The sequence below is a fragment of the Mytilus edulis genome, chromosome 9 (genome assembly GCF_963676685.1).
Source record: "Mytilus edulis chromosome 9, xbMytEdul2.2, whole genome shotgun sequence".
Taxonomy (NCBI): domain Eukaryota; kingdom Metazoa; phylum Mollusca; class Bivalvia; order Mytilida; family Mytilidae; genus Mytilus; species Mytilus edulis.
This window is the reverse complement of record NC_092352.1, coordinates 76,593,275-76,605,113: the sequence shown is the minus strand read 5'-3', so window position 1 is coordinate 76,605,113 and position 11,839 is coordinate 76,593,275. Positions and strand designations below refer to the sequence as shown.

General features: G+C 32.2%; 1 protein-coding gene across 1 annotated transcript; it reads left to right on the top strand.

Annotated features, from left to right (window-relative positions):
* The first annotated feature begins 4,740 nt into the window (after positions 1 to 4,740).
* LOC139489068 (uncharacterized) lies at positions 4,741 to 10,688 on the top strand. The gene is made up of 3 exons (XM_071275180.1): positions 4,741 to 5,177; positions 7,431 to 7,502; positions 10,213 to 10,688. The coding sequence occupies exons 1-3, from the start codon at positions 4,811 to 4,813 to the stop codon at positions 10,680 to 10,682; spliced, it is 909 nt and encodes a 302-aa protein (XP_071131281.1). The 5' UTR covers positions 4,741 to 4,810; the 3' UTR covers positions 10,683 to 10,688.
* Positions 10,689 to 11,839: the final 1,151 nt, after the last annotated feature.

The window sequence follows — 11,839 nt, the reverse complement described above, 5'->3', positions numbered from 1 at the left end:
AAGCATAATAAAGGAAGACATTTCAACACTTTATCTGTCAAATAAAGTAATAAAGTGTGTCCGATTCGCACTTTGTTCGCAGTGATCGTTTTTAAAAATACCTTTTTCAAAAGAAAATCGAGACAAAATTACGTTTCGGTAACATTTAAAAAACAAAAAGGACTCACTCAATGCACAAATAAACGAAAAAGAGCGACACTAACTCGCAGCCACCAAAAAAAAAAAACAGAAAAAAGGGGAGTATTCAGTTGGTAATGTTTGGGTAAACAATAAAAATCTTTTGAAAATTCCAACAAAAGAATATTACTGATTGCATGTTGTTATCTCTTCATTTGTTCATATATTAATAATATATTTCAAATAAAATCGTCTGCGGTGCACTCGATATGGTTCAACAAGAATGCCATTTTGTTCTCTCATTCACCTAGTAAAAAATAAAACCCGAGAAGAAACATAAAACTAATAGGAGAGGACTACATTTAGAAATATAATATATATAAAACTTGCCATTATTAGCTGCCTTGACTAAAACCTCTGTGTAATCCACACTGAAATAATGTATCTGAATAGATTCTGAATACACATTTGATTTTAATCCAAAGTTTTAAACAACACAATCACTAATAACGAAATCTCTTTCTTCGTTTTTGCATTAAGAATATACTTTATCATTGTATCCATTTTAAAACACCAAACACATGCTAAGGTATTCACGGAAACTATAAGCGGAAAATATGAGTAGCCCTTGCACCCGCGAAAATCATGATACGTATACCCTGTGTCTCATTCTTTACTTAGCAATACACGTTGTTTACCTTCAGCTGTACTTTCTTGAGTTGAGGTACTGTTTAAAGGGGCCAACACGTAAGATATATTTCAATGTAAAAAAAGTTTATTCACAAAACAATTTTCAAACTTGATGAAAATTAATCTTTGCTTGCTTTTTCTGTTGTTTTACTTTTTCGACGTGATGACAAATGTTTTAAGTAAGAAGCCTCTTACAGTCCATTCTGTAAAATACTGAACAGGTCTGAGGCCGCATCACAAATGACCGCAGGCCTCAGACCTGTTCAATATTGTACAGAATAGACTCTAAGAGGCTTATATCCTTTACAGAATTTAAAGTTAAAGCTTCCATATTTATGATTCAAAAAACAAAAATATATTTTTAAACTCTAATTACTAACGATTCTTATGCAATATGAGACCTGTATCAGTACTGATATTACTGTAAATATAAGATATTCATCAAAGCGAGGCAAAAGATATCAAAATGGAAACTCAACTTAACAAGTCGAAAACACACTGATAAAATCATGGCAGAAGAAAGACTAGAAAACACATACAACAGTATACTATATTCTACACATAACTAGAGACTGAGCAACACGAATCATACCAAAAACTGGAGCTGATCGCATCCCGGTACCACTCTTGTTGCTCATGTAAGTACAAATCCAGTATTTAGTCTAATTCGAGAAACAAAGGACAATTGTAGCATAATCGTAATCATTTATGAAACATATATATTCGAAAACAGTCAATCAAATTGTACTGGATTTTAAAACAGAATATATTTGTTTGTGTACCAGTATGAAGCAGAATTCATTCAAAACCTTTTAAAAGACAAAAAGAAAAAGCACCTAGCGAAATTCTTTAATTTTACTTTCAGATATATTGATGATGCCCTATCACTAAATTACATATTTCAGTCAGTTCATACATCTCAGATATTAAAAGGATACTACTGATACTATAATGAGTGTTTCATATCTTCATCTTTTTCTTCAATAACGGCAGATGGACGACTTTAAACTATAGTGTACGACAAATGAGACGATTTCAACTTCCCAATTATCTAATTCCCATTTCTCGGCAGTAGTAATCTTTTTTTTACATATTTTAGTCGACACCTGCATACGGGGTATATATCTCCCAATTAATACGATATTCCAGTGCTTGCATTTCCTATCATGATTTTCTTGATAGAGGGTTGCTGCTCACAAGGAAGCTATTAAACCAAGAGTTCCAAATGGTGAAGTTGAAATCATCCCTTCGTAAATTTTACGGACGCAATCACGAGTTGGTTGACCGTTATGGAATAATATAATGATATCGGATATGTTCCTTACGTCGTAACTACAATCCCCTTCCCTTTCATGAATGTGACCTACCGAATTAGACTATTTACCGGATTTGTAATCACATAAGCAACACGACGGGTGCCACATGTGGAGCAGGATCTGCTTACCCTTCCGAAGCACCTGAGATCACCCCTAGTTTTTGGTGGGGTTCGTGTTGTTTATTCTTTAGTTTTCTATGTTGTGTCATGTGTACTATTATTTTTCTGTTTGTCTTTTTCATTTTTAGCCATGGCGTTGTCAGTTTGTTTTAGATTTATGAGTTTGACTGTCCCTTTGGTATCGTTCGTCCCTCTTTTAATGCGTGTGCATATTTACAATATACGGAATTCTTTACAGGAGTGTGCTGCTTTAGCAGAAAATTCTCCAAAAGAGTTATGAGTAGGAAAGATAAAATATGACACTCCGTAAATTTTATAAGAATTCGTGGACCTTTGCGATTTGTTTGTGACTAAACTAACTAACCACATGTTTTACCACGGCTTAGATAGTGGTTGTCATCTACACTGTCTGGTCTGCTAAGTACTGAAAAAGTAAAATCGCATAAATACTGAACACCGAGGAAAATTCAATCGATAAGTAGAATGTGACCTATTCTCGCATATGACTGTTTTCGAGTTTGAGTTCGCATTCGTATTAGACGTGTCTTGTTATTAACAGATGTTTCTGTATAAGTTTGGTTGAATATTGTGTTATGTCTTATTGTGTGTACAGATTTAAAAAAAAATTTGATTAAGACGATCCAGACCACAACCTAGTGGCGAAAATAGTTTTGGATCGATAGAAGTACCTGTTCCCTCTAGGTTCACATGCGTTGCATTCGGTAAACAATGTAAATAAATCTCATTCTGTATTGTCATAAATAGAAAATAATATGACAAGATGTCGTTTTGGCTACAACAACATCAACAAACGACGATTCATTTATATTATACAAATATGTTTTATAATCTACTCCGTATATCCATTTCTTTTTTATCTATTATTAATGATTTAAAAGTGTACTTCTCTTAAAAATTGTATTTGTAATAAAAGAGATGTTGTAATTTTTGTATCAGTTAAGAAGATTTGTTTTATAATTTTCTGTTGTTTAAGACACTATTGTTGATCTTTAAAACTTAGTTTGTGTTTGAAATTTTATTCCACATTTAAATTTTTTAAGAAAGGAAGAAATCTTACTTGTATAATAAATATCAACAGTAGAAGGATTTGTTAACAACGACACAATGCACAGCTTAGTTCAGTTGTTTGTTACCGCATCCCTATAATAAAACTGTTTACTCCACCAACATAATTTAAATTTATACCATTTTAAGACAATGCTATGGCACTTGTGACAAAAGGTTTACAAATCAAATATTTTTGAAAAACTAGTAATCATTATATAAAAAACGCATAGCTGTGAGGATGATACAGTTATTATAAGTTGACAGTAGATGAAAAAAATAATTGAGGCTAAAGCAGTGTGCAAGACCAAAATGACATTCAATATTTGTGTCCAACTGTTGATGGGAGCAACCTATATCCTTTGCATTAACCAATTTAAACCTGGTATTTGCCACGGTGAAATATATTACAATAATCATAGAAGATTCTAAATATAATTTATTAATTAATTTTATGTTGCATACTACTGGTTTTTTTTCAAGTTCTATATAAAACCAGGAGATGTGATATGTTTTCCTATTTAGACCAACAGAAAAAAACAAAAGATAGACGTGGAAAAGTACATCCCAAAAGCAAACAGACAATTCGTACAGATCTGAGAGCACGCGTAGTTACTGACAGCTAGTTCAAAGACAATATCTAATGAATAATTCTAAGACCAAAATTAGGTGTAAACAGCTTTACTTTCAGATTCTTCAAATTCATAATACGAGGCATATGTAATTTGACATTTTTACCTTTTATGTACGTTTCTTTTTTGTTTACACACCGTTGTCAATATAATGGAATTTTATGTGACTTGCATGGATACAAGATAGAGATTTGGTTAGCTATAAAACAAGATTTAATCCATAATTTCCTACAGAAGGAACTGCCTGTTCCAAGACAGGAATGGAACAGTTGTTTTCCATTCGTTTGATACATTTTGGCTTTGAAGAGACTTTCCATTTTGAATTTATTCGTGAGTTCGGTACATTTGTTAATTAACTATTTATTTCCAAAATCAGTAAAAATAAGGAAAAATTTTATTTTATGAAAATGTATTCCGAATAACATGAGTATGTTGTCCTAGTGTTGAATTGCTTGTTTTAACATTGAATTATTCAAACATTTGTATATTAGAAAAACAGATACGTATAAAATTATTGACAAATATAAAAGAAACGTAAAGGGGCATTTTTCTAACTAATTCAATTAGTATTGTACTTTTATGACCTTTGATTAAGGATTTCTAAAAACGTAATATTGCATACATATTGAAAGGAAACATCTTTGCGAAACTAAAACTTTTATCTAAACATGCTAAAAGGCAATTAGCTTTAATCAAACTTTAAACAAAAGCATTTAATAAGCATGAAACAAGCGTAATTAAGCTTGAAAGCGAAACACAACTTACTTGGCATACTAACAAAGACACATTATTTAGAAGAAATGTAAAAATAAAAAGTTGATATTGTTACTCTTAAAGATTCAACCACATGCATCAAAATTAGGAGAAAATAATGATGTTCAAAATTTTGATTTATGGATTAACGTTGTTCGGGATAGCATTAACGAACACACCAAACACTGGTGGGAATGTTGAGGTTCGATTACTTGATAATCAAAATGCTCCATTAGTAGCAACCTTGGACATGTCGAAAGCAGACGAGCGTGTGAAGCAGTTTGTAAGTGATGCAATTGAGGCAAAAATGCAACATATAGAGGAGACTATGAGATCCAAGGAGTTTGTTATTGAAACACTTGATGCGAAAATGAAAACTCTAGAAAGGATCATGAAATCGCAAATTACTGACTTTGAACGGAACTTGACCAATCAGCTAACTGATTACATTAACGAAATGGTTGTCAAGGTAGACGAAGAAAACGGTAAGAAATATACAAACATTCTATCAATTTGTTGTGTCGATTATAATTTATAATTCATTCAAATGATCCCCTGTTTCCACAATCCGAAGAATAATTTGTTTTTATAAAAAAAAGGAGTTGTGACGGTAAATGTCAGTGCCATATCAACCAAACGAAATGTTCCCATCTACATGTATTAAGCATGGACAGAAATGAACCACATAGTGCAATGAAGTGTTGTTTTAAAATTTTGTACTGATAAACAGAAATGTAAACGGTTTCAAAGACAGACCATATTAGAAAAACTGCACGAACACGTGTAGATTTATCACGTATTGTCCTTAAAAGTCATGAATAAAAGTGTATGCATGATACTCAAAGTAAATTTAATATCTAAGATATGGCGTAAATACAAAATTTCAATCCTTGTATCTATGATGAGTTTATTTACAACCACTGGTTCGTTGCCAATGCTGGGAGATTTTGTATTCCCCGATGGTATCATCAGCCCAGTAAAACATCTCATATTCCTGAGGTAGAAAAAGCCTTAATATTTCAAAAATTCAAAGTTTTGCAAACACTTAATTTATTATCATGGCCATATTTAAATGATAATTCAGTAGTATTGACTACAAGACATTAGTCTAATAAATATTATAATGCTTAACAAATTATAAAATATATTTGTTAATAGATAGTAAGAATTACAAAATTACAGATATGTCATCTGTTTACACTTTTGTCAATGTTATCTGTATTTCCTATCTTAAAACATCGTGAACTTTTCATTACATCTAATTAATACCTGACAATTGTATTGCACCTGTTTTTGTTTTGTTTGCTATGTATTCCCCACATAAACTTGTGTTACGGACAACTATCATCCTACACAGTGGGTTTCAAATGTTCAAATATTTTAAATCGTTATATAGAGGTACCGTACTCGAGGTTTCAAAATAATTTATGTAACATACCAGTTACTCAGACAATTGTTTTGAGATTCGTATTCAATTTTATGGGGTTGATTTGTATCTGCAATATGATACGTTGATACATTTCTATAGTATAATAATTAAGGATTAAGTCGTTGTCCTCTTTCATTTTTATTCTTTGTTTTATAAAAAATATAATTAAAATAACATAGTTTAATAGGTACATTTTGAACACTTTACGATTGTTTTTCATACACAACTTGTCGTAGGTATGGTAACCAACGTTAACATGCTATTAATTGTGTCACCTCTTTTGCACATGACTGTATGGCAAATTTAAAACAATCTTCAAATTTTATTCGTCTAAAGCGTTTGTCCTCTTATACCTTTGAAATAGTGAAAACCAAAGAACCAAAACAGACGAAAAATAGTTTTCAAATGTACCAGGATTATAATTTAATACGCCAGACGCGAGTTTCGTCTACATAAGACCAGTGACGCTCATATCACAACAGTTAAAACGACGAAAGCTATTTGACCAAAAAAGTTCCTTTATGTACATGTATTGGTAATAGACAAATCAATAAAGAGTTAGTTTTCTCATGTTTCTATTATTTTGGTTGGCTTCATTATGCTACTTTCTATATATTTGTTTATATAGTGGGTACTTTTATCAATCAATTAATTCATTTATTTATCGATTCGACTACATATTCATTTGTTTACTTATCATACATACTTTCCCCGCCCTTAAAGGATGTTCCGCAATATGACCAAATCATCGCCGCATACTCAACGATATAACTTTAGAACGCAAATCCTACATTAGTTTGATTATGTGTTTTGACAGTTAAGACTACTTTAAAGATACACCCTTTGACATAAAAACAGCTAAAATGCAAAATGAACACAGAAGGACAAATTTAATCAAGGCCAACAAAAATCAAGTTTAATATCAAATCATTTTCCAGAGCATTTCTATCAAACACTGTTCAACGGTGAAGATATTTTCAGCTTTCGCTTTTCGAGCCAGATCTTACAGAATATTATTTTGTTTGATTATTCTGGTTATTTAAACCACATGAAACATTTAACTAAAAGACAATTCAAAACTCAAATGAGTAAATCATAGTATTGTAACATCGCTGGTGAACAGTCAACAAATACGTTTTGAAACCGAACTTCATATGTAGTCGAAACACACAGTTGTGGCGATTTTTTTTCTCAAATTTAAGATAAAATGGTGTGAAATCAGCATACTTATTAATTATATACTATTAGTATTTGGTTTAGACAAACCTAAACGAATATATTAATTTCAATTTTAAAATTTCTTTTCTAGGCATGAGTTCCACCTACATTCGATGGGGAAGAAGTGACTGTTCTGGAGTTAATACAGAAATCGTCTATTCAGGTACGATATTTATTAAGGTACAAGGTAAGAAAGGTACAAGGTACGAAAGGTACAAAGTAAAGTTAACTAAAATTATTTTTCACATTGGCTGAGCTTCAGACAAAAAATGTTTTTCTTGTCAAATAGGTGAATATAAGGCAAGCCTTGATGATACATTTTGACTGTGACGTCTTCAAAGTGACGTCATCACCATGTTTGTCAAATCTTTAAGTAACACAGATTATTTTGGTAAGGTTTTTTTTAAATTATCATGGAGCATGTTGTTTTCTGAATGAAAAAAAATAATGATATATTTGAAGACATAAAAAAGAAAATGTGGTATATATGATTGCCAATGAGACAACTGTCCATAGTGACCAAAATGACACAGAAATTAACAACTATAGTTCATATAGTATATCTCAGATCAATATATCAGTTTTGAGTTTTTACCGCAGTTATTGAAATTTTCGAAGTTGTAGGTTATTCAACATTCCCCCTTAATTTTCAAGCATAAAACAAATACAATGTAAATAACCATCCAAGAACAAACTGAGACATAAGTAACATACGCAAACATTTGGTACTTAAATATAAATTGATGAGTTTTCTTTTCTTGAGAGTTTTAATAACTTGTTTGGAGATAACTCATGAACATACATAATTGACCAGGGTATATTGATTTGAGATCCTTTCCTTATGGAAATGAAATTCAGGTCAAGGTCAATTGAGAATTTAACATTCCAGGTTTTGACTATTGCTATAATTTAAGACTGGTACATGATAAATTCATAGGATTTATCCTAAGGTTTGAAGACATATTATCTTGAAAAAATAACAACGGGAAGGGACTTTTTGTCAACCGGAAGTAGCGTGTTTTGCACAGCATTCATGGAAAAGTACCTAGAAATCATTTATGTGTTTGAATTATATTGCTTAAAACTATCATTTGAAACCGGACATCACCTTTTGTAAACCGAACGTAGCAAATTCTCTCTCTGACATCCGGCAATAGAGTGTCGAAACCATATATGCAATCGGTGTGAAAAAAATCAAATCACTCATATGAAACCGAAAGTGTTCTAAACCGGAAGAAGCAAATTGTCTCCCTTATTTCTGAAAAAAGATCATTCGAAGCATATAATTTTAAAATCAGTATAAAAAACCTTAAAGGAGTAGGTCCAGTAAGGACAGATTTTGGCCTCAAATTTCAGTTTCATCTGACGAAAGATTTTGACCACTTTTCAAACACTTAAGTGTCTATTTCATAGGATTCAATTAATTTATGTGAAAGATTTTAACTTATTTAATCATTAAAAACAATCCGATTCAAGCTCAAATATGAAAAATCTACCAAATATGCGAAAAAATGTCACTTTTCAGATGGTTTTTGTCAAAAACGAAAGTGGTCGCATCCGTGTTCATCCTCAATCTTTATTTATGTGATGTATTATCATCAAATACAACTTCCATTTCAATATTTTGGATGAACACGAATGCTGTCACTTTCGTTTTACACGGAAACTGTCTAAAATTTAACTAAAATGCTGGAATTGAAAAGATTTCAGTAATTTAGCATGACTTAATGGTGCTAGTACCCAATATATGTGTATTGTATTGTCAAAAACAGCTCATATTTATGTAGCAGAACCATTCTACTATCCAATAAATAACTAAAAGTTTACATTTTAACAATTTTGTAAAACTGCTATATGTTGGGGCCAAAAAGGGGTCTTACTGGACCTACTCCTTTGACGCCAGTAGTAATTTTGAATAAAAGAGGGACAAAAGATACCAAAGGGACAGACTAACTCATAAATCTAAAATAAACTGACAACACCATGGCTAAAAATGAAAAAGACAAACAGACAAATAATAGTACACATGACAAAACATAGAAAACTAAAGAATAAAAAACGTGAACCCCACCAAAAACTAGTGGTAATCTCAGGTGCTCCGGAAGGGTAACAGATCCTGCGCCACATGTGGCACCCGTCGTGTTGCTTATGTGATAACAAATCCGGTAAATAGTCTAATTCGGTAGGTGACATTCATGAAAGGTAAGGGGATTATAATTACGACGTAAGGAACATATCCGATATCATTTGTGAAATGGTTATTCCATAACGGTCAACCAACTTGTGATGGCGTCCGTAAAATTTACGAAGGGATGATTTCAACTTCACCATTTGGAACTCTTGGTTTAATAGCTTCCTTGTGAGCAGCAACCCCCTATCAAGAAAATAATGATAGGAAATGCAAGCACGGGAATATCGTATCAACTGGGAGATATATACTCCGTATGCAGGTGCTGCTAGAATTTTTCTACTCAGAAATGGAAAGTTCACATTTGGAAAGATGAAATCATCTCTTTTGTCGTAAAGTTTTGTTTTCGACCGACCTTCATTGTCAATTTCTAGAATAAACTGGAAGTGACTTCTCATCAATGGTTTTAAATTCAATGGTGGAAAGTCCTTCAATTGTTCTCTGAACAATTGGTTTTGTTAGATGTCAGTCATGTCTGAATGTAGTCTAAGAAATAAATAAAATGAAATTGAACATATACCTATCAAAGTGACATATCAAAATTTAAATACATAGTCAGATTCAGCATATCAAAGAACCTCTAAAAATCACACAATGCCATGTGAGTTCACTATTTTCATGTTTTGATGGATATAATAGTTTATCGCACATGTAGAGAGTCATTCAAACAATTTATATTTAACAGGTTATGCTGCTGGTGAAAAATACCTCTGGGGTTCCAATTATCGAGGTGGCGCTTCAAATATGCTTTGTCTCCCGAATAATCCTGAACTAAGTGATAAAGGTGGATCAGGAAATAGCTTTATTTTCGGAACAGCATTCCAAGGTAATGAGTTTGCCCCCGATTCTAATAACGAAGACGTACCCTGTGTCTTATGTAGAAGTAGTAATACTGCGTCATCAGTAATGATCCCTGGTAGGAAATCATGCTATGCTGGATGGAAAGAAGAGTACAATGGCATACTGGCTGCCAGTGCAAAAAGTCACACACCCTCCCCATATATATGCGTAGATATCAATCCAACGTATGTAAAAGGAGGCAAACGAAACAATGATGTACACTTGCTCTACGTGACAACAATGACATGTGATTCATTGCCTTGTCCTCCATATAAGGACAACGTCCAGGTCAACTGTGTAGTCTGTTCAAAATAAAGATAAACGTTTCCTTTACTTTGTTTTTTATTCTGTGTTTACTTCAATGAATCTGAAATGAAACCTTTCTACTTCTAGATCTTCACCATCATAAACCTTTGTTATATGTGTACAGTAGTTTTCCGATTTAAATAACTCGAGGCAGAGTACAAATACTTTAAACTTCAAAACGACAAACATACATTTTATTAAAAGAATTGTTAAGTCACATTAAAGATAACAGAGAAGGTTTTAACAAACTGTAATCGTATCAATGAACACATTATATCTAAATTTGTCTATATCCTCCAGGAAACATTTAAACTATGGTATCCCTTTTTATAGTGCTCTTGACAGGTATATTGAAAATACGAAGATGTGGTATGAGGGCCAATGAGACATTCCTTTATCCAAGTCAAAATGTATAAAAACTAAACACTATTGGTCTAAGTACGGCCTTCAACACTGAGCCTTGGCTTACACCGAACAGCAAGCTATAGAGAGTATTAATTTTAGCGAGAGAAATTTATGTATTACTGAAAAATTATTACACCAGGGTTTTCGATATCACAAACTGGTCAAAACATTTACTAAATTTTATCACCGGTATAAGGAAATAATTCGTAAATATAACTCAACATGCAGACATCTTATACGTTCAGGTATTTCACATCCAAAATTTTATGGAAATATTCTTTATAAAGCACAAAAATGTCAGTATTCTCCTCAGAAACTAACAAAACCTTTAAATAGACTTATTAAAAGGGGATATAGTTACGATACTGTTGTCAGGTCATTAAAGATTGCATATTTTGGCTTTAACATTGATTCACTGATAGGGTCTTTGCATCGGAACTAAACACATTTATTTCTAAAAAAACAGTTGTTGGCATGACACGGGTTATGTTCTTCTCATATATTTTATGATAGTATGATACTAAACCCCTAACGGGAGGGATTGTACCTGATATTCATATGATGAAGACATAATCTTTCAATCAGTTTAATTGAGGTCTGGAGCTGGCATGTCAGCTAACTGCTAGTAGTCTGTTGTTATTTATGTATTATTGTCATTTTATTTATTTTCTTTTGTTACATCTTTTGACATCAGACTCGGACTTCTCTTGAACTGAATTTTAATGTGCGTATTGTTATTCTTTTACTTTTCTACATTGGCT